The 23787-nt window shown below is 42.6% G+C and overlaps 1 protein-coding gene across 9 annotated transcripts in view; it reads left to right on the top strand.

Moving 5' to 3' along the window:
* The window catches only part of BACH2 (BTB domain and CNC homolog 2), a 367628-nt gene that overhangs the window by 288037 nt on the left and 55804 nt on the right, over nt 1-23787 (top strand). For all 9 annotated transcript variants that reach the window (XM_054557878.2, XM_024249013.3, XM_054557879.2 and 6 more), the window contains one exon: nt 766-1020. In XM_054557878.2, coding sequence (XP_054413853.2) covers nt 778-1020 — 243 coding nt within the window. In that variant the 5' untranslated portion in view covers nt 766-777. The remainder of the gene's footprint in view (nt 1-765; nt 1021-23787) is intronic.

The raw sequence follows: 23787 nt of genomic DNA, 5'->3' as shown, positions 1-23787 counted from the left end.
TTTAAAGCAAAGAACCTTTTGTAAAAGTAATCTTGACTGTTGAATGCATCTTTTTTCATGACTGCTATTGTGATATATTGTGTTTCCTTAAAGGGGATGTACATCAATTCAGCTGGGATAACGACAGCACAGTTCCACATCTTTCTAAGAGCTGAGCAACTATAGCGTTATGGCAGTTGTGCTTTGCCTTGAAGTGGCAGAGGGCAGATGCAATAGCTGACTCTGCTGAGTCTTCAGCGTGCAGACAGTTTGGTTCACTTTTTAAATATGTATTGTGATTTGATGTTTACTCTACTTGGCATCTCAGCCAAATTTCACCTTAGGAACTTACATGTACTTCATCAAGACAACATTACAAATACTTCAAAATGATTCATTTCCTCTTCACACAAATCTAAGTTAGTCCTTGCATAGAGGCTATTTACATGTGAAATTTCTTTTTCAGCCTTCTAACAAAATCAGAACCACCAAGTTTTAAAATACCAATGTGTTTTAAATGTTCTATTAAAAGATCTGGCTTTGTTACCATGGGGTAAAAGAATGCGGTAAGTAGGAAGCATAAAAGTCAGCTGTGGAACTTGACTTTCCAGATATGTTTCCTGAGCTCATTGTACAGAGTAAGCACAAATATGCTGATTGGCAATTCTCCTTCCTGCCATGCTCATGGCAGTGGGACACAGGAACCATGATGTTCTTTCTCACCTCCTCTCTCTCATCCTACAGCTGTGGTGACTCAGCCTTTCTTTCTTTCTTTCTTTCTTTCAGGGTGTGAACGGCATGTCTGTGGATGAGAAGCCTGACTCCCCCATGTATGTGTATGAGTCCACAGTCCACTGCACCAACATCCTCCTGGGCCTCAATGACCAGCGGAAAAAGGATATTCTCTGTGACGTGACTTTGATCGTGGAGAGGAAGGAGTTCCGGGCCCACCGGGCTGTGCTGGCCGCATGCAGTGAATACTTTTGGCAGGCGCTGGTTGGACAGACAAAAAATGACTTGGTGGTCAGCTTGCCTGAGGAGGTACAGTAATTTGGTTTGTGTGATTGTTAATGAATGTTTATTGACTTACAGAAAACTGGCTGACTAGGAGCTAGAAGATGTACTAGGTGCCATGTCCCCACTCAGGAGTTGATGTCCAAGTCACACGTTAGGTTTGTGGCATAGTCAGTTTCTATTTGATACACTTAAAGTCTCAGAGGCACAGAATATGAATATCTTTCTTGAAGGGAACTGAACCTCACCTGTGGCTCAGTCACTTGTAGTTTCTAGTTCACTTACCCTTCAGGTTTTGAGTGGTTCAGCCTAAGTTTGGCACAGTCCTAGATGTGGGATCTGAATCATTGCTATGATTTCTGTCTTTCAGATGGTGTAAGGATCACTAGATTTCCCTTGAGAGTAAAAGATCGAAAGCATTCACAGCACCTTCTTTGCTTGGGGGAAAAATAAAAGCAACTAGTAATTTTCACCATTAATTCAGTAAGATTCTAAGAAGTGTAAACTTGCTTTTCTCACCATTGTTGAAAACAGCCCACTCAGGTTTCTTAATTACATCAGTGAATATGGTTATTTTGGCACTTTGGGAACACTAGTAGCTGGACCTGGTCTGTCCAGAGATGACATTTAATTGGATGGTTTAAATTGTAGGAACCCAAAAGATGGGCTTCACAATGGCAAACCATTAAATGGTCACCCTTTGAACCATATATACACTTCCTCTTGGTTCATCATCCTGACTTCGGTCATTCCTATGGGACTAAGGATAATACTTTGTGTTCGGGTGGAATCATTCCCTGTGCACCACCAGCACAGTGTGCAGCTCTTGGGCCACCATCAACAGTTACACAAGCTGTGTACTTTGTAACTCCCAGGAGTACAACTCACACCCATAGTTTTTGCAAATAGATTCCCTGGAGTTGTGTGATGTTTGACTAAGCAGCTCTTCACAGCAATCTTGGGAGAAACCAAAGACCCCATCACCCAGGTATGATGCTGATGGTTACAACCAGTATTAAATTGCAGAAGTCACAAACCAGATGCCTTCAGGGGCCTGGCAAATAATATAAATGAGTGAAGTAGGTTGTATATAGGACAGTAGGAAGTGATGGGGCAAGCACCTGCTCCACCAAAAGTCGTCTAAATTCAACAAAAAACAAGAAGCCAGGTACAGTAAAGTGCACCTGTAGCCCCAGCTACTCAGGAGGCTGACGCAGGAGGATCCCTTGAGCCCAGGAGTTCGAGACAAGCCTGGGCAACATAGCAAGACCCCATCTTTAAAAAAATAATACCTTGGGAGGCCAAGGCGGGCAGATTATGAGGTCAGGAGTTTGAGGCCAGCCTGGCCAACATGGTGAAACCCCATCTCTACTAAAAATACAAAATATTAGCCAGGCGTGGTGGTGCGCGCCTATAATCCCAGCTACTCGGGAGGCTGAGGCAGGAGAATGGCTTGAACCTGGGAGGCGGAGGTTGCAGTGAGCCGAGATCACGCCATTGCACTCCAGCCTGGGTGACAGGGTGAGACCCTGTCTCAAAAAAAATAATAATTAAAATTTTAAAACACTATTTGTGTTTGTCTATTTGATAGACAAACAAGATATGGGTAGTGGAGGTTTCTTCAAATCCCAGACCCTTGTTAAGCAACATCTGCTATTACCCCTGCTGAGCAGGAAAGCAGCCAGCTGATAAAAATGAGGACTGGGGCCAGGTGCAGCAGCTCACGCCTGTCATCCTGGTACTTCAGGAGGCCAAAGCGGGAAGACCACTTGAGTTCAGGAGTTCAAGACTGTCTTGGGCAACATAGGGAGACCCTCATCTCTACAAAAGATTTAAAAATTAGCTAGAGGTGGTGGCACACACCTGTGGTCTCAGCTACTCAGGAGGCTGAGGAGGGAGGATCACCTGAGCCCAGGAGATCGAGGCTGCAAGTGAGCCATGATCACACCAGTGCACTCCAGCCTGGGTGACAGAGTGAGAACGTGTCTCAAAAAAAAAAATAAATAAATAAATAAATAAGGACTGCATAAGCACTAGCATTTTCACATTCGTATCCTTGTTACATACTCAACATAGAGTGCTCCATTACCACTCCACATACCACTAGCAAGGAGGTAGCTAGAGAGATCCCGACACTAGAAGCAAAAGGACAGATGAGCTAAATGACATACTGGGGCTGGGATAAGGAGTGGGGACTGGGTACCAAGTAACGGGAAGGCCGAGGAATGGCAGCTGCAGTGTAGCCAGGGGATCCTGAGCTGGCCTTTCCTTAACTGCGCTGTTGGGGACATACTTAACTAGCTGTCCTGCCATGAGGACTAGGTGAGATGATAAATACAAAAATTCTCAGCACAGCCCTTATCCTCTAGTAGGCATTTGACAAACATAAGTCTCTTTTTAAAGGCGGAGCCTTGCTCTGTTGCCCAGGTTGGACTGGAACTCTTGAGCTCAAGGGATCCTCCTGCCTTGAATTATTTACCAAAAATACAATACCAAGGCAGTAAAGTGTAAAGGAAACTGGGTTACAAATGTATATGACATAACCTTAAAGTTTCTTTTTAGATCAAATCCCTGATAATTGCTTATTTCCATGGCATTGGAAAAGGCATTTTAAATAAGAGGCACACTGTATAGACATCACACAAAAATCTATTTGGCCTTTTAAGTGAGAATTTGCTGTGTGTTCTCATTTAAGTGAGAATTTGCTGTGTGTTGATTTTCTTTCTTCCTCCCCCTGTAAAATGATTATCATCCCTGCATCATCTACATCCTCGAAACCATTGAAACATTCTGGTTGCTCACGTATCTGAAATCTGGTTGCTCACGTATCTGAAAAAGGATCTAGAACTAGATCCTTTTTTTCTTATGAAACGCAAATTCGTATTTTCAGTAATCCAGCTCTAAGTATCTTGCTGATGGAACATGCAAGCCAGCCCCAGTGGCATTTTCTTTTGAGGCTCTGTCATTGTTGCTGAGGCCTCCTTTGAAGAGCCCTCCCCCTCTGCTCAGGGCACCTGCCTGTGGACCCACGTGCTGGGCATTGTTTTCCTGACTTGCTGTGTGCACACTGAAATGTCCCTGCAGGCTCAATGGTAATTGTCACACTTAGCTCAGTGAGTGATTTCGTAAAATTTGAATTAAGTGGTAAATAAGCAAACATTCTAAATACTACCTTAGAAAGTAGCTTTCTGGAACTCATTGGCATTTGGTTCATAGGATATAAGAAAAACCATTAGATTAGCTCCTTGGAAATCTTTAAACCTCATCATAATCCTATCACCGAATTTGAATCAACTTCTGGCCCTGCCCTCCTCTTATTCACACTTGACCCATCTACACTCCCTTGGCAGCCAACCACTGTGCTCCTCGAGGGGGCCAGCACAGCCAGGCCTGAGAGTTCCTCCTAGGAGCCTGAAACTTCCGAACACAAACTGCCACCCCTCCCCCCCACTCCTCATCCACTTTAGGCCAAATCCAGATCTGCCATCCAGCGACTGTCCAGTTGTGCAATTCCACCCCCAAATCCCAATTCCTGATGAGCCACACCATTACCAGCACATTAGAGCCACTCACAGAGCCCAGCATAGCCTCTAAACTGAAAGAGAGACAAAAATAGAGGGAGGTCTCCTTCTAGAAATCAAGGAATAATTGAATTATCTTGCATTTTTTAAAAAAAAACAAATGGCAATCCCTAGGATTTCTAGGACTTGAGTGTTTGTTCCCCACTGAAAAACACACCCAGGTAATTGTGTCAGCAAATAGTAGGAGATAAGCCACTGTACTTAGTACTTTCATTACATAATAAAGCAGATCATTCAATTTTATAATGAGTAAGTATATGTTGTGCTAAGAGATGAAGAGAAAGTAGTTGATGTGCTAAACATTGCAGGGCCGTTCTTCCAGTGCTCATTAGTATGACACCTCCTTAGCTATAGTCATGGAGGCCATTTCAGGCTGGATGCCAACCATGACGGAAGTAACATCACAACTATGAAGTTCAGTCTTATGGCGTGTCAAGTTCAGAGGACAGGGAGGGGATGTGCTTCCTTAGAAGACGCTAAGCCCACAGTGGGTTTGCACATCAACACTATTCTTACGTGGCTGCTTGGCTCCCTCACAGAATGCTAGGGGAAGAGCGGCTGTTAAAAGATTACTGCCAAGGTCTCACCACCTTTCTCTGGCTTGCTTCCTGTGTCCTTGTACCCTCTAGAGAAGGGGACGGGTTCATGCAGGGAACAGCTACAGGCTGGGGGTGAGTATGGCCCCTGCAGGTAGACCTTATGTTTTCCTCGGTATAAATAGATTTCAGGTTTGTGCTCGCTTGTGCTCTCTATCTTTTGCTTTCTCTCTCTTACTCAACATTTTGGGGCAAATCTCACTTTTCAGTGCTATACAGGAAAGAAAGCTGACCCAGAAGGATTCTAAAGAAAAGGCATTTGTTGTTAAGTCTTAACCACAGGCTGCAATAAAGAACATTCCTGCAGCAGTACTGCCAAGCACAGATGCCAACAAGGAAATTATGGAATCTTCTTGTCTAGAAGATTTTAGAGGATATGAAAGCTGTTAATGTCTCTGGGATGGTTTAGGTTCAGTCTTTTAAGGAAGCAATAAGACAATCATGATTATCTTTGGGCAACCCTTTCAGTATGTAATAGTACAGAAAGTAGTTAATGCCACATCACAGGGTGACAACAGCATTCTGAGCCTGAGGGTGAGGGCAAGGGAAGGTGGAGTTTTGGTGGGAAACAGGGGTGAAGTCTTCGGGAAGTGGCATGACCAGGATGAGAAGGGCAAAACACTCACCTAGCCCAGAGCACAGAGCCTGCCCTTTGGCCTCTCCCCATTCACCTAAACAAAACTCTGAAGAAGACACCACCACTCTTTACCTGAAAAAGAGTAATGGGCAGATTTTTTTAAACTAGGATCATCAGCCATGAGGGGCTGGGAAAACCACACTCTGGGCCTTGGTATCACTGCGTGTGAGGTCTTCAGCAAACCAGTCCTCCTCTCTGGGCTTCTGTTTCCTCACTCATTTATTTATTCATTCAACAAATATTTGTCAAGACCCTGCTATGTAACCAGGAGGCATCATTCTAGGTGCTGGGCAAACCTAGCTCACATTCCAGTGGGGAGGAGGAGGAAAGAGAGGAAATTAATCAGTGTTAAATATACTTTGTTAGATGCCATTGAGGAAAATAAAACAGAGAAGGGAGTTAGGGTACAAGTATTACAATTTTAAAGAGTGGTCAAGAAAAGCCTGTTTGAGGGGGTGACTTTTGAAGAGAGACCTGGAGCAGGTGAGGGAGCTGGCTGTGCTGATGTCTAGGGAAAGGGTGAGCCAGACAGGAGGAATCGCAAGGAGGCTGTGGTGGGCAGGGCGTGTTTGCCACCCAGGAGCAGAGTGAGCCAAGGCAGGGAGGGGAGAGGTGAGTCAGAGAGGTGATGGGCCAGACTGTGCACCTCATTGAGCGATTGGCCTTTTTTTGGAACGAGTTGGCCACTGGAGAGTTTCACAGGTCATTTTGAGTGCCACATGAAAATAAATTGAAAGAGGGCCAGGGCAGAAGCAGGGAAAAGACACAAGAGGCTAAGACAGCAACCCAGGTGTGACCTGATGGCCTACACCAGGGTGATAGCAGTGACATGGTGGTTGGTGTCAGATTCTGGTGATATTTTGAAGGTAGAGCTCATGGGAATTTCTTATATGTTGGATACAAGGTGGGAGAGAAAGAGAGGAGTCACAGATAACATCCAGGCTTAGGGCCTGAGCTATTGGAAGAATGGAGTTGGCATTAACTGAGATGGGTGAAGTGAAGACTGAGAGGGGTAGGATTGGGGACTGGGGTAGAATTGGGAGTTTTATTTTGTTTATTTGTTTGTTTAATTTTTGAGACAAAGTCTCACTGTGTCACTCAGGCTGGAGTCCAGTGACACAGTCTCAGCTCACTGCCACCTCCACCTCCCAGGTTCAAGCAATTCTCGTGCCTCAGCCTCCCAAGTAGCTGGGATTACAGGCGTGCACCACCACGCCTGGCTAAATTTTGTATTTTTAGTAGAGACAGGATTTTGCCATATTGGCCAGTCTGGTCTCGAACTCCTGACCTCAATTGATCCACTGCCTCAGCCTCCCAAAGTGCTGGGATTAAGGCATGAGCCACCGCGCCCGGCCTTCTATTTTGTGTATATTAAGTTTGAGATGCCTGTTCACATCTAAGTAAAGATGTCTAGTATCAGTTGGATTTACATGGCCAGAACTCATGGGAGAAGTCTATCCTGGAGATAAAAGTTGTAATACCAGAATATTGGGAATACTGAAAGCAACAAGACTACATACGATCACCAAGGAGGTAAGTGGAGATAGAAAGGAAAAGAAGTCCCAGGATTGAGCCTTGGAGCTTTCTCGAATTAACAGGTCAGGGAGCAAGAAGGAGCAAGCCTGAGGTGGGAGGAAAAGCAAGAAAGCATAGTGCGTGGTAAGCCAGGTGAAGAAAGCATTTCAAGGAGGAAAGAGCTGTCAACTAGGTCAAATGATGCTGTCAGCTAAGATGAAGGCCAAAAACTGACCATCCGGCAATTTGGACGCCATTTGTGATTTCGTTGAGCACTTTTGGGGGAGCAGTAGAAACAAAAACCAATTTGATTGTGTTCTAGAGAGAATAAGGCTTTTTGAGTGAAAGGGAGCAGAGAAGTAGATCAGTAGCTGGAGGGAAATGGTGTCAAAAGAGGTTTCATTTGGTTTTTCATTTTAAGTAGGAAGAAATCCCAACATGTTTGTACTCTGGTGAAGATTACCATTGCTCACCCACACCCAGTTTTCTTCTTTCCTAGACACACAGGAAGACTAAATTTGTAATCTGGTAGGCCATATGACTAGATCTAGCTGATGAAATGTGAGGTGAGGACTCTGCTCCAAGGCAGTCAAAAGTAGGTATAAGCTCTTTATGCTTTGTCCCATCCACTTAGCTGGTGTCAAAGGACTCTAGAGTGATGAAGCTGTAGCCTAGGTCCCTGAGTCACTGTTGGAAGAGAGCCAGCAAAAACCATCTGACTCAAATCAGACTCTGACATGATGAGAAATAAACTTTTAAGTTAATTAAGCACTTAAGATTTGGTGTTTCTGGATGTGAAGGCAATCTGGCTGCAACATCTGTCACCCCAGCACCGCCAGGTTGATTGGGCTGATCTGGTTGGCTCGGCGGGTGTCGTTTCCCTCCCTCACTGCTCCGTATGTGTCCCTCCTGAAGCTGCAGGCTTGGTTGAAGAGGATGACCTTCCCTGATAGAGGAGGACCGTCCTTCATTCACAAGTATATACATAGCTGCGCTCCCTGCTAGAAGCTCCAAACAGTCTCTCAAGATGTGGTGTTTTATTTGTTAGCACAGCAAAGCCTAACCTGTCCTAATACCTGGGCTGAAGGGAAAGTTCCAAAAGAGAGAGAAAACTTGATGATACAGGAGATGGAAGTCCAGTTGCCTTGAGTATGCAACAGAGGATGGGATCTACTGACCAAATGGCCAGACTCAATAAGCCACATCCTAAGCTGAAAATGATGGATTGGGGCTGGATGATCTCTGAGGTCCTAGCCTATGTCACAGAGGTTTACAGTCCTTGAACTTGGCTAGCTTCCTATTGGAGGAAGAGGGAAAAAATCCTGTTGGTCAGGAAGAGTGGAGGGATGTTTGGATTGAGAGGTAGAGAAAAGCCATAAAGATGGGAGGCAAACTGGCCAGGAGGGGAGAGAACCACGGGACTCCAGAAGAGGCACAAACTCAGTTCTCCCACTTTATGACTTTTCCCTGACTTTTCAGAAAGGGCCTTCCTTACAGGCATTCACAGGAGATGACAGCTAAAGAGCGGAAAGAGACTTCTGGGCTATCTGATCACCTAGAACATAGGCGGATCATGGCTCTTTAACCATGTCAGAAGGTGTTAAGATTTTGAGAAAATTAGTTCACATTTAATGACCTCAATTTCAGTATGAGTATACAAGGAGTAACAATGCTAGTTACCAGTTTGACTTGCAGGGCCGCTGTTCAGATAAATGAAATGTGATGTGTTAAACTTCTTGGAAGAATGGTGCTATAGAAACAGTAGGTGTTATTATTCCCCTAAAAGGAAAGAACAGTCTTCTCTGATGAAATGGCTGTTACCTCAGAATCCTCATTAAAAGCTGTGGTGCAATTTTCCAAGTTGCGTTAGTAAGACTTGGCAGCAGATGAAAAAAAAGCAAATAAATAAGAAGTCAAAATATTTCAGGTAACTACTTGCTGGCAAATGAGAAGTTTTCAAGTCCTAGAATCATGCTGATAATTTTGAAATGCCTAAAGGCAGAACTTATTTATAGTAACGCAGAGGTGACTGCTAGCCCTGAAATGTGGGCCTCAGTCTCGGATGGAGTTCTGATAAGGCAGTGCTACAGAAAGGGGAGCTAATACTATTGTGACTCCATCCCTGGAGGCTGTGGCGCTGATACAGAGGGAGGGAAATCTAGTGTGAAAATAGCCACAGCAATAGCTAATTTTAAAACTGAGACACATAAGCCGTTTCCAAACCTCTTACATTTTTTAAATCCTGAGGCCAGTAAGCCTATTTAAAGAAACTTATGCAGAAATGTGTTCCTCTTTTGGCGTAGTAGTAGGAGTTGAGTAGACAAAAACCTAAGACATATCTAAAAATCATTTTAAGTGACCTGATTTCAAAGCCATTTTTAAGATTTCTTTTCACTATGCCTATTTATCCCTATCTGATGTAGGATGACCACAATAATCAACATTTTGAAATAGATTTATGACAAGGCCTCTGAAAGTAAACTTGTTTGCATCAATTTTTTAAAAATAGTTACCAGTGTATCTATTCATTTTTAAACTCCTCTGTATATGAACAAAATATCCTTTATGTTTCTTTCTTTCTCCCATTATGGAGTCTCTTAGCTATTTCAATTAAAATTAATAATAGCTTTAAAGACAAAGTTCAGAGCTATAAAGTTCCTCACTTGATCAGTCATCATAACTATTATTTTGTCGTAGTTAATCATAGAACCCGGGCCTTTACCGAGGTACTTAATTAAACTTTTTAATTTATGATAAGAATTTAAATAGCACTTGTGAGAGTTTTTCAAAATTATTTCTACTTCCCATCCAGATTACACCCTACACCCTTGGAAAAAAAAAAAAGGTGTGACAAAGAGACATCATGGCTGTCAGCCAACGGTATTGTAGGTCATGCCAGCATGAACTGGCAGCAAGCCATTGTCCAATTAGCATGGCTTCATCCTTGCAGAGTAATCACTCTTTGAGTAGATGGTTGAGTCACTCACGATGCAGTGGTGCTTCACTTGAGCCAGTCCTTCTTAGAATAGGTTTCCTGTTCACTGTTAATACCTGTCCTCATTTGCCAGTACAAGTGCAGGATCATTTAGGCTGAAAGCTGAATGGAAGACAAACATTGATTATGTATCTCATTTCTCTTGCTTCCTGAAAACTGAGATTGCAGTTAAACAGTGAAAGCACGGTGTGTTTTTTAAGTGAGTTACAAGAAAACACGGTTTCCACACCAAAATACTCAGAGTTGGAATCCAAGAATCAGTTTTTGTTCTGTCTTTTCTTTGGCAGCTTTAACATTTGGCACAAATCTGAGGATATCAATAAAGTTACCTAATAATCTTAATGGATTTGCATTCCATTCAAAAATTTGGAATGTCACCAAACGTCTTCAGGTTTCAACTCCATTGTTGGGGTGTTCATGGCATTTCTGGTGGGTGTGCAGTTATAAAAGCAGACAGCTTTTGAAAGAGGCCCTTCTTATGGTGAGAACACCTGGAATCTTGGTTGGATAAGCTGTAAGCCAGGAAATTGATTCAGGAATTTTTTAATAAAATGGATCATACCCAGGCATTGGAGTGATGCATGGTGGTCAGTTAAAAAAAAAAAAAAAAAACAGGAAAAAAGAAAGAAAGAAAGCTGTTCTTAAAAGCACAAAGAAAATAGAATAGAATTGTGGGCACTAATCAGTTAATACCTTTATTTTCTTGTTTGTTTGGGTTCTGAACCAAATTACAGGCTAGAAAAGAATTGGCTTGTTTTGCTTTGAGGAGTGGAGAAGCAATTAAATAATAGCACTTCTGGTTTCCTAGGATCTCGGAAGTGTTCTTTTTTGCCATTAACTTGGTACACATAGTAAAATTCATCACTTTGCCATAGACTCCTAAAATATGTTGACAGTCTCTGTAACTGACATTGGCACCACCTCCAAGCTAGCTAGTAATGCAGTGAGCTTTGCTGAGATGGACTTTCGTGTGCAGCCTGGCAAAGGCTGTTTGTGAAAAAGTTAATGCATTCCACACCCTGGGTGGGATGGAGCCAGGCCTCCAACGTGAGCACATTTTTGACTGACTGGCAGCAAAGAGAAATACTGGCAGCTGTTCCCAAGCAAGGCCAAAAGTTGGCTAAGGGAGAAAAAAAAAATGCTGGGATTTAGCCAATGAAAGATTCCTGGGCTTAGAAGAAAACCAGAGGAAGGATACAGAAGATCACAATTACAGGCCTCCAGCTTGTTGAAGAAACACCTATTTCATTTTATCTTCTGTTTTATAAAGGACAGTTACTAAATGTCATTGTTACTCATTTTTTCCTGATTATTTTTAAGCCATCATTTTCTATTGATTTCTTTAATTTTTGTATTCTTTATATGCAAAACCAAATGACAGATTATTCTTCCCAAAAGTGTTACATAGATGACATCATTCCTGGAGGTGGCATTAACAACCAGAACTGGGTAGGGCAGGGCAGTCTATGAGCAGTGGCCACACACTTGGGTTTATCAAGCCAGATTGAGTGGCACCAGTCAGTTGTATATGGGTCACTTTGAAGATCTGTCCAGAGAACCCCTTCTGATGCCTCCCTGCTTATCTGTTGTTCTTGTTTTATATAATAGTTAAGAAAAGAGAAGTGTAAGGAAAACAGGAAGTTACTAAAAAGGCCAGGAGAATGGCTGTTAACAGACAGGACCCTCAAGCGTCTTGCTCTGTAAAGATGAACACTCTGCTACCATGAGAGGCCTTCTGATGTGTGCACTGTTTGTTTCCCACTGAACGCCTTAGTCTATGTGGGAGTATTCTGTGTGTTTCTTATATCTGCCAAGTGGATCTGTAGTAGCCCAGGAATTGAATTGTACCCTACAAATAGGAAGGTGGAAGGATTAAAAATGTGGAACACCCAGATTCAGGGTAAGAACTTCATAGTTTGGGAAATCAGGGAAGATAACTGAAGATACTAAGGGAAGATAATTGAAGCACACTTTTCGTAACTGGAGATTTTTTTGGATGAGTTAAATGCATTCAATTTACAAGGTGTTCATGTAGAGAAGTGCAGTAACCTTTCAAAGTTCTGTTTAACAAAGTATTTCCATTCCTCCTATTTAAGTCTGCTTTAATAGATGTTGACCAGATGTCTCATTCACTGACAAGAAGAAATAGCATCCAAACTATACAGGAGGGATTTCAGCTATATTAAAGGAGGATTTTATAACAGTATAAGATGCTAGACATGGGAGAGAGGCACCAAAAAATACAGAATTACGTTCAGAGGAGCATGCATGTGTGTGTGTGCCCGTGCGCCTGTGCTTAAACCAGATGCTTAATAAGACAAAATCCTTAAGTACAACACTTCATAGAAGCAGAGGAATGGACCACAGGACCCCAGAGGTCATTTATTTGGGGGATTAACTTAGAAATGTAAAGCAAGATTACCTCCTTCAAAGAACCCACAATACAGTTGAAGAATCAAGAGAAAAACAGAAATCAAAGTAGATGGCAGGTTGTACTGGCAGTTGTTTGTGCTGCAGAGGTTCAGGTGGAGGGGAGGACAGGATTTTTCTTCCATCTCTTTCATGAAGTTTATCTCACCTAAAATCAACACCCACAGGATGGACAGGACTTCACTAGGGAGCAAGTGGGGAGAGACCCTTCAGGAGAGGACACTGCTGTGGCAAAGACCCAAAAAGAGGCACTCGCAGGACTTTGAGGAGGCAGCTTTTATCAGCATAAATGAGAGATTTGTGGAAATAAGTCAAAATATGGTCTCACTACATGGGGCCTTACTATGGAAGAATAAAATTTAGACAAAAGAATTTAGACTTGACCAGGTAAGCAATAGGAATTCATGAAACATTGTGAACCAAGAAGTGACATAATAAAAAGCAGTTTAAGGAATATCTGTCTAGCAATGGAACGCATGTTGGATGGCAACAACAACCCACCACAGACAGAGAGCACAGTCAGGAGACACACCCTGAGCCTAGAGTAGGTGAGGAAGGTCTGCACCTGGGTGAAGAACTGGGAGAATGAGGAGGCCTTTCAGAGATACCAAGAAATTGGGTAGGGAGCACATGGGTGGTGAAAGAGGCCATCAAGATAGCCTTGATACATATCTGTAGTGCTTTACATGTGCCTAAGACACTGAGATCACAGAGCCAAAGGTATAGACAGGAGGAACACCAGCATAGGCAATGACTGGAAACACTAGAAATTGCTGACCCCTTTGAGAAACAGGGAAAAAAAAGGGCAGGGGCTGAGATTGAGCTCCAACATTTAGGCTCCATGGCTGGTTCCTCCACTAAGAACAAGGTTTACTCCGAATTGCTGGTGTTACATTTATCTTCATTTATTTGGAACATATTTAAGCCCCAACAGCTTATCAGACTGAGGAATACATATAGAGTTGCTCCCTAAATTACCTTTTAAGGGGTATGCCTCCCAAGCAATATCACGAGCATCAGCTCTTACTTAGCATAGCTGAGTGCAAGATCCTGCAAGGGGACGCTAAATTTCTAAAGGACAAAGCACTTGTTCTAAAAGCTATTCGTAATCTGGTACCACATATTTTTTTAAATGCCATGAACAAATTCAGGTACAGGTGATCACTCGGGGTCAAAGCCATTAAGGTGAATGTTTGATGGGCACTATTATTATACCAAAACAACACATGCAGAAACAAAGTAACATCACACACACTCTTTTGTTGTCACAAGGGATAAGTCAGAACTGTGCACTAAAGGATCAGACTGTCTTCACAGTAACCCAGGCAGGGGTCAATCTGAGCATCACTCCTGGAGTGTCAGCCAGGTGTTAGGTATCTTCTGATCCAAATATTCATGAAATACATACCAACCCCACTGGCATAGTCAGTACGATTTGACCTCATAAAGCTTTGAGATATAACTTCCAGTGAGAGGAAAATAAAGGATTAGAGGAACAAGCTTACCAACACCATGAGGAAGCAAAGGGACAAATCTGGGGCGGGGGGGTGGTGGTGGGGTGGGAGGGTGAGGGTAATTCTACAGGACAACTTCTTGCAGGCCTGATTTCTTCAATAAGTCAGCGACATAAAAATTGAGCTAAGTTAAACAAGATTTAAGAGCTTTAAAAACCAGATGTAGTCCATGGTCCTGGAGTGGTTACTGGTTTACACAAACCGGTTATAAAGGACTTTGGAGTGGGGGAAATTGGAGAAACTCAAATATGATCCAAGTAGTTGATGAAAGGTGATGATCAGAAAAAGTGGTTGGAGGAACGATATGCCCAGTATGATCTCCCTGGGGTTAAAAATACAAATGTGAGTGCAAGTGGTGTGTATATACGAAGAGCCATGAGAACGTGTGCAAAGTAAAAATATCAACAGGGTGACCTGTGAATGGTAGAAATGTAATGGAGTTCTTTTTCTTTGCGTTTTCTAATTTCTTACAGTGTACATGATTACATTTCTATAATGAAGAAAGGGTTATTTGAGTGGTAGGTGGATGGAAGGGAAGGAAGACCAGGAAAAGGATGGGGCATAGTACTGGAAAAACGAAAGTCTGTAGTATGGCTTTGCTTATGATTTCAAACGTTCTGCATGCCCCATGGGATCTCTCCCTAAAGCCACCAGTGGGACCTAAGGGGACCAATGCTTCCTGGTCCCTTCCATCCAACTCGGAGCTCTTCATTCTTCTGAGAACCAAAGTCCTAAACTTTGGCCGAATGGGCTTTCACTCACAGTCTCATTGGTTAAATGAAAATCCAAAAAGCCACAAAGGAACTCAATTAGATTTCTTCCATTTCCTTCTAATTTAAAGTTAGAAGACCTTTTTCCATATTTAAATTTGCCCCAACCATTGAAACCTACAGATGCCTTTGCATTCCTATATGTTTTCTGGAGTTACATCTCTGGAAATGACTAGTGTCATTTTCAGTGGAAATAACTCATATGTTTTTCCAACTATCTGACTTTATGTCAGACACTGTATCTGACAGACAAGGAAATTCTTACCTTCTGGTCAAATCTTGTATGACTGTGAAGGAAGCATGTCACTTGAATTGGAGTCTGGGAACCATTTACTGTGGACCCTGTGGTAATGAGGTGGTTTCCCTCCATCGTGCCCAAGATGTGGAAGAAGACAACTAATAGGTGTGTGACTGAGATTTCAGAAGAGTGAGTCAGAATAGAAGGTGATGCTATAATGGATCTGCACCTGTAAGGCTCACACTGTTTAAAATGACTTCACGCAAACTACTTGGTAGTCCATGGATTGCCAGGGTTTTCCTTCCTTCCTTCTCAGGAGCCTCCAGAAATGTCTTTTACCTTTTTTATCACTTTTTTATCACTTTTATTAAATCACAGTTTATCAGACTGAGGATACATATAGAGTTGCTCCCTAAATTACCTTTTAAGGGGTATGCCTCTCAAGTGATATCTTGGGAGATAAGTTTTTAAGTTTTATTAAGTTAAGTGATTTTCTCTTAATGCAATCCTTAGCTTGTTTCCATGTGGATCTACAGCATTTAACTCTTCTAATACATGTATATTATTAGTTCACTCCGGCTGCCATAGCAAAATACCACAGGCTGGGTGGCTTAAACAACAGAAATTCATTTTCTCACAGTTCTAGAGGCCAGAAGTCCAAGATCAAGGTGCCACCAGGGTTGGTTTCTGTTGAGGCCTCTCTTCGGGCTTACAGACAGCCGCTTCCTTGTGTCCTCACATAGCCTTTCCTCTGTGCGTGTGTGGACAGAGAGTGCTCTGGTGTCTCTCCTTCTTATAAGTACATCACTTCTATCCAATTAGGGCCCCACCTTTGTGACCTCATTTAACCTTAATTACCTTTGTAAAGGCCCTGCCTCCAAATAGAATCTCCACTGGGGATTAGGGCTTCAGTATGTGTTAAAGAGGAAACTTTATAACAACCTGCTAAAAAACTCTATAGCAACCTATGAAAAAATAATAGATTTGTGCAGATACAAAACAACATATGCACAAAGTTATCCACATACAGCCACACAATCAATCATGTACTGTGTAGCCATAAGAAGCAAAAAGGTTCTCTGTGAACCGATGTGGAGTAGTTTCTTTGTTTTTTTGTTTGTTTGTTTGTTTTTGTTTTTTTGTGTGTGTGACAACGTTTTGCTCTTGTTGCCCAGGCTGGAGTGCAGTGGCACGATCTCGGCTCACCACAACCTCCGCCTCCCGGGTTCAGGTGATATTCTCCTGCCTCAGCCTCCCAAGTAGCTGGGATTACAGGCATGCGCCACCACGCCCAGCTAATTTTGTACTTTTAGTAGAGATGGGGTTTCTCCATGCTGGTCAGGCTGGTCTCAAACTCCTGACCTCAGGGGATCCACCCGCCTTGGCCTCCCAAAGTGCTGGGATTATAGGCATGAGCCGCCTCGCCTGGCCCCAAAATGGAGTAATTTCTGAGATATATTTTTAAGCGGAAAAACAAGTTGCAGAGGGATATGTACACTATATATGGTACGCTTCCTTTTGTGCAAAGAAGGGAAAATAATATATAATTGTAACACATAAATATATATGTGTGATTTATAAATATATACTCATGCATACATTTGCATACTTTGTAAAAAGAAACAGAAAGGATAAACAGGAAACTAGTGGAAAAGATTACCTATAGAAAGTAGGTGGCAACAGAGTGAAAGGTTTGGGATAGGAGTGAGACTCTGTATCCTTTTGGTCGGTATTGACTTTTGAACCAATTAAATGTTTTAAGTAGTCAAGAAATTAAAATCTAATCAACAAAGATGAAAATCAGCAGACCTAAAAATTTAAAACAAACAGAAAAATGAATTCACTGTATATTAAAATAATAAACTAGAAAACAAACAAATTAGATTAACTTTTAAACATAATGCTATGACTAGACATCCTCTATGGAACATTCTTTAAGACAACTGGCCTGAACTTTTCAAAAATATCACTGTCATGAAAGACAAAATGATGGGGGGATTGCCCTAGATTAAAAGAGACTAATGAGACCAAATGCAATGAGTGATCCTTGATTGGCTCCCAGATTGAAAAAAAAAAAATCTATAAAGGACATCCTTGGAGCGCTTTGGAGAATCTGAATGTAGACTATATATTAATTTATAATATTGTATCAACATTACTTTTCTTGGGTGGAAAAATGGTATTTTGGTTATGTAGAATGTTCTCATTCTCAGGAGATATATGCAGAAGTATTTAGTGGTGTCTGCAGTTTACTTCCAAATGGTTCTGGGAAAACGTGTGTGTGTGTGCACGTGCACACACTTGCGTGAACAGGACTGTATAGATATACATTGAGAGAAGAGAGCACACAAATTTAGCAAATGTAATGATTTAACACAGTCTGTTTCCTCCCAACATTCCAGATTCACCCCCAGCTGAATCCAGACTAAAAGTAGGTGGATATATGATTATTCCATCTTTTCTGTGGATTGGAATTTTCAAGATCAGGAAAGCTGGGGAAAATAAATAATGGATTTTGATTGGTTTTGTCTTGAAGGTTCTCCATTCATTGAAGAAGTATTTACTGAGCACCTGCTCTGTGTTAAGCCATTTTAAGTGCTAGGGTTATAGTAATGGATAAGACAGAGTGAGTTGGAGTTCTCATAAGGGCCTACAAGTATTGTGGAGGGCAAATAAGAAAACAAGACAATTTAAATTATTGTAAGTCCTAGAAGCAAAGTAAAGCAGAGTGATGTGATAGACAGTAATTGAGGGAAGTGCAACATTAGATGGGATGGCCAAGGAAGGCTTCCCTAAGGAGAAGAACTTTTGTGTTGAGACCTGAATGACCAGAAGGAGCTGTTCATTCATTTAACAGATTTGCATTGAGCATCTACTGTGTGCACTGTTGCAGGTACTAGGGATACAAAACAGGCAAAATTCTGAGCTTTCACAGAGCTTATATCCCAATTAGGGATGACAGATAGTAAGCAGGAATACCTAAGTTAGTGATCAGCAACTTAAGAGAAAATAAATCTAGGAGGAGGGGAGTAGTTAGGGAGGACAGGAGTTGGAATTTTGAATACAGTAGTTAGGACAGGGCTCAGTGAGAAGGTGACATACGAACATGGACCAGAGGTTGGAGGGGTCGGTGGGGGCGGGTATTGGGAGGAGAGGGACCAGCCAAGGTGGATGGGTTGCCTTCACGATTTTAGTTTTTCTTGCAAACTGATTAGAAATGGGATGTGAAATAAAGAAAAAAAAAAGCCAGTATGACTATGGATTTTGGCCTGAAGAAGCAGAAAAGTGTCTGGGAGAGGAGACACAGTGTTGGGTAGGTGGATGGCAAGATGAGTAGGTGACCAGCAGCCATGAAGAAAGAGTCTAGCGGATGAAAAAGGCAAAAGCTTAAAGTTCTGTTGAGAATTTCGCAGCAGACTTGTGCAAGGATAATTAGGAGTTTGCCTTACAAAAACTCTTTCAATAGAATTTTTTCATTTACAAATTAACCTATTGGTAAGTTGAGCTCAATCAGCTCCAATGAAAATGTTAACTCCCAGTTTGCACTGACTCCTGTCTCTAAGGGTCTAGCTCCCCCATGGAGCTGCTGTAGGAGGCTTCTCTTGTTCTTGGTGCTGGATGGAAGTTTTGGTGGGAAAGGGAGAATATGTGTTGAAGATGTGGCCCTATTCACAGTGACATATGAGGTGGCGTTGTGGGAGTGGCCCCGGGAGTTTGCCTTACAAAAACTCTTTCAATAGAATTTTTTCATTTACAAATTAACCTATTGGTAAGTTGAGCTCAATCAGCTCCAATGAAAATGTTAACTCCCAGTTTGCACTGACTCCTGTCTCTAAGGGTCTAGCTCCCCACATGGAGCTGCTGTAGGAGGCCTCCCTTGTTCTTGGTGCTGGATGGAAGTTTTGGTGGGAAAGGGAGAATATGTGTCGAAGATGTGGCCCTATTCACAGTGACATATGAGGTGGCGTTGTGGGAGTGGCCCCGCAAGGTTCAGCTGGAGTGTAACAGTGGTTCCCAGACATTTTTTGCCAGTGATCCCTCTGACATGTGACTGAATTTCACAGACTGCCTTTCAGTTTTGAAGCCAAATTTCTCTTCCTTCTGTGCCCCACGCGTGAGTCCATGAGGGACACACATTCTAAGCATATTTCGTTCCTCAAGAGCAGGCTCTGGCAGCTTTGAGACTATTCATTCGCATTCCATTGCCTCTTCTGCTCTCCCTCCAAGATTCCTACAGAGACTGCTCTTAAAATAATGCAGCCTTATTTATTCAGATTCCTCCTCCCCCAGGGAGATGCTGAGAGCATTTCATGAGAATTCTTCAAGAATTGCTGAGGTTCTATGGACTTCAGAGAATGTACTTGACATGGGGACAACTTGGGCCCTTAGTAGATGCTTCTTGTTGGAGTTGATGATCCTTGAGCCCACCTGCCAGGAGGACCTTCTCCTGCAACTGTAACGCATGCTGCCAACATGCTCCAGCCCCAGAGGATATCCCAGGGGACTCCCTTTCTGGCCACTACCTAAGCAGAAGGGAGGTGGATTTGCCCTCTCTCTCTCGCTCTGTACGCCCTCCCTTCCCACCTCCCTGGGTTTATTTTCAAAGCTATATTGATGAAATAAGCCCACCGCATAAAAAAGTTACTAAATGATTCCATTTATGTGACATACCTAAAGTACTCAAATTCATAGAAACAGAAAGTCAAGCGGTGGTTACCGGGGGTGTGAGGAGGTGGAAAAGGAGAGTTGTTGTTTAATGGGTATAGATTTTCAGATTTCCAAGATGAAAGGGTTCTGGAGATTTGTTTTACAATAGTGTGAATATATTTAACACTACCAAACTGTGTACATTTCTAGGTCACATGAAATAATTCTGAAAAGAGTATGATTGTCTTAGCATACAGGGCCTTCTTCCTTGCTCCATCTTGGAGAATTGGAGGGACATGCTCTGTGCCAGCACAGCCATCTATGATCAGGGGCCATGAGAGGTCGAGAGAAGGTCCTTCCACTGCTCAGTGCACAGCATGACACCTTGGTTCGATTGTTCACCTCAAATTTGTGTCTAGAGTTTGACCTAGATTCGGTAATTAGATCAAGGTTGCAGACCTGAGGGAACCCCCCAAAAAATTTTAACCCAGAGTCAGGTGCTAACCATTGTCACAGAAAACAGATGGCTAAACAGGAGCTCTAGACAGGGGACCTCCAGGAGTTCGGCAGTCGCATCATTGCATGAACTTCTCTTTTGCCTTTGCCTCCAGTTGCTCATAAGAAACGATTTTGTTTCCTAATTTTTGCCCAGTCTTGATAAATAATAGATATGTATTGGATATCGACCATGAGTAAATGCCAGTACTTGCAGCCATCTTTTAAAGTATGTCCTTCACCCTCCTCTCCTTATTTCATTGTCTTGCGTCCTCCAACTCTTCTACTTGTAGTCAGATCTTCTGGTTTCTTTTCCACTTGTTAGCAAAGATTCTGAGATTACCCGGTTCTGTCCTAAAACCTTTCTAAGGAGCTATTAAGGAGGAAAGGCTTTGAGCTATTTTCTTCTGCCATTTTAGGGTGTATAGAATGGCAGGGTGTGTACAATATTTATAATTTTTTTTAATGGCTCAGTTATTATGTCAAGCCCAAGAAAGTACAAGATGGGGCAGGCTGCTGTCCATTCAAACAAAACCGTGGGTCTGTGACTGACTACCCTTGCTCACCTGATAGGCCCAAGTAGAAAAGGCTTATTTTTCAGTGAGGGAAACTAATGCCTGGAAAAATTCTGTATAAATGTGATGAAATTCAGACTGCTGTGGTCTACATTTATTTAATTTCAAGCTTCTGCAACAGTACAGATGGATTTGTGTTGAATAGGAATGATGGCCTTTGAAAACTTACATAAGAAATTATTGACTTCATTTTTTTAAAATACTGCCTTCTATTTCATCCTATCAATGCTCCGTGTGTTTCCTGCAAATTGTTCATGATCTCAGCAAACTGATTGGACTAGGCCAGCATTCTAAACTAAAGTAGATCGAAGTAGGTGTCATCTATAGACTTATAGGAGACTTGGAGAAGTTCAAGAGAGCTCTCTTTGTTTTGCTAGTGGTATCCAGAGTAAATGAAAATACCATCAACCTTGTCTTTCTTCGTGGTCAACTTTATGCTGAGGGAATACTAAGAACCATAACACCTGTTGGGCTGTTGTGCTGTAAGGGGAGAAGCATCAAGGATTGGAGGTTAAAAAATAAGGCATGTTAGAGTCCAGGCCCCATCCAATTAGGAATTTTTTTAAATAATAATGGCTTAGGTACCTCTCCAGCCTCTGCTTGAACACGTGCAACAATGGGGAGCTCACCACCACTGAAGAGAGCTCCTTGCTCCAATTTATACAACCGTTACTACTAGCAAGTTCTTCCTTATTTGTGGCAGAAATCTATCTCCCTTAAAATTTCACTCATGATCCCGTTTACACCCTCTGGCATGAAAGAGAACAAATCTAATCTCATCTTTACATGGTAGCCTGTTAGCTCTCTGAAGGCAACTCTTATGGGGTGCCCATGAGTCTGCCTTTCTCAGTGTTTAATGTACTTCTGCCATTCCACATGCCACCTGGGGCATGGACTCATGATCAGTGTGATCCCTCACACACAGCCAGGACTAAGTTCGACAGCCTCAATCTGATTTGAGTGGTAAAGAGCAGAGCAGAGGTGTGACTCACTGTCTGCATCACACATCTTTCAGTGTAGCTGAGGATCATCAGGGTAAGTTTCCTGGCACCTGTGTCACCATACTGACCCAGCTCCTTAAGCCAGGACTCTCCCATCCTCTTCTTACAAAGTTGATTTTTTAATCCTGGTACAGGATTTGATATCTATTTTTGTTAAATCTTTATGCATTTAACACATAATATCAGCCTGGGTCATCATTTGGGATCCTGATTCTATCTCCTGGAGTAGCTCACCAGTTGCCACTCACATCTTTTCTAAGACAGAGAGACAAGTTAAGTGTGACAGAGTAGGCAACGGAAGGCTGGGTCACATCACCAGACACTTCTCTTTGAGTTGCAGTTGACATTGATCCGTCAAGCAGCTACTCATTGCTCAGTTTTACTATCTCCAGACCTCATTTTTTCATATTATTCAGAGTGACCTAAAGATGTCAGCTGACTCACTGAAATCCTGGGATGCTATTTCTGCTGCATTCTCTGAGCAGTAATCCCATCAAAACCAGAAATGAAGTTATTTTGGCATGACTTGTTCCTAATGAAGCTTGAATCATCTGCCACTTTCCTGTCTAGGTTCTGAGTGGGTGATGGTTTGTTTGCCAAGCTCAGAAAGATCAAGTATACAATTCAGATGGAGGTGTTGTTGAAAGACTTTGTTTTACTCACCAAGAGCATCAGAACATTCAGAGAGCGGGTGGAAAGGTTTTTTAAGTGCCACCTAAACATTCAAATTTAGTGACAGGGAAAATGTCAGAGAAAAGAATGCTCCATTATGTGTATTCATTATAAAAATTAAAAGAAAACTTGAAAAAAATCATTCACTACAATTCTTGGGAGAATGGCTGAAAAGATTGGGATATTATTAAAAACCAGAGATGGAAGCTGGATATTAGGGAAAAAACAAAAACTTTGAATCCCTGAAGCCCACAGTGCTGCAAATCTCTATTAGAGAGAAAGCAAGTTGAACAAAAACGCAGTAGGAGGCAGCCTCTTTCAGGCAAGGCCAGCAATCCGGGGCCAGCGTCCCTAGGAGAAATATGCCCACAAGGATTCTGATCAATGGAATGAGCTTGTAAACCCCACAGGAAAAAAAAAAAAAAAAAAACTCAGACTTTAACACACACACCAAGAAAAGCCATCCTTACAGAGCTCCCCCATCCATGGCCCAGGCACTAACAGCCCATCCCCTCCACAGGCAGGGGGCTGAGTTCAGTTCGCCGCGGCCACTATCAGTCTCCCCAGCTTTGTCTTTCCACTCTCTGGTCTCTGCCTTTCTCATATTCAAGGCTTAAGAAAGGCTTACAAGTCCGGCTGTAACAGGACCAGGGAGCACACGGGCAGCAGCCCACACCCGCATCCCTCCAGCCCCACGCTGTCTTCCCACAGCTGTACTTTGGTTTCTCAAGCTCCTTCTTTCCAGCATCAGAAATGATTGAGTCCTGAAAAATGCCACTGTGGAGTGATTGTTGGCTCCCTTCCTCCTAGCCCTGGTGTCTGCCTGCTCATCCACAACCATTGGCAGCTGTTGGAAGGGGTTTTCAATTGCCTTGCTTCTCACTGAACTGTTTTAACACCAGTTTCCTAAGAGCTCAGCTACACAGGAAAGGTGAGAGAAAAATGGCAGAAGAGTTACAGAAATCCCCTTTGTTTGAGTATTCCGATTTTCCCCCCATTTTGCAGGGAAACAGCCTCTGACAAAAGCTGCAGAGCCCCTGCCCAGCTGAGGCCCTCTAGAGCTAACCAGCTCAGATGATCTCATGTGTCTGCCCCAGGGGCAGGCCTGTGTCACTCTCAGGGACACGA

This window comes from Pongo abelii, chromosome 5, assembly GCF_028885655.2.
Source record: "Pongo abelii isolate AG06213 chromosome 5, NHGRI_mPonAbe1-v2.0_pri, whole genome shotgun sequence".
NCBI classification, from domain to species: Eukaryota; Metazoa; Chordata; class Mammalia; order Primates; family Hominidae; genus Pongo; species Pongo abelii.
The sequence above is the reverse complement of the archived record's forward strand: the minus strand, read 5'-3'. Positions and strand labels throughout refer to the sequence as shown.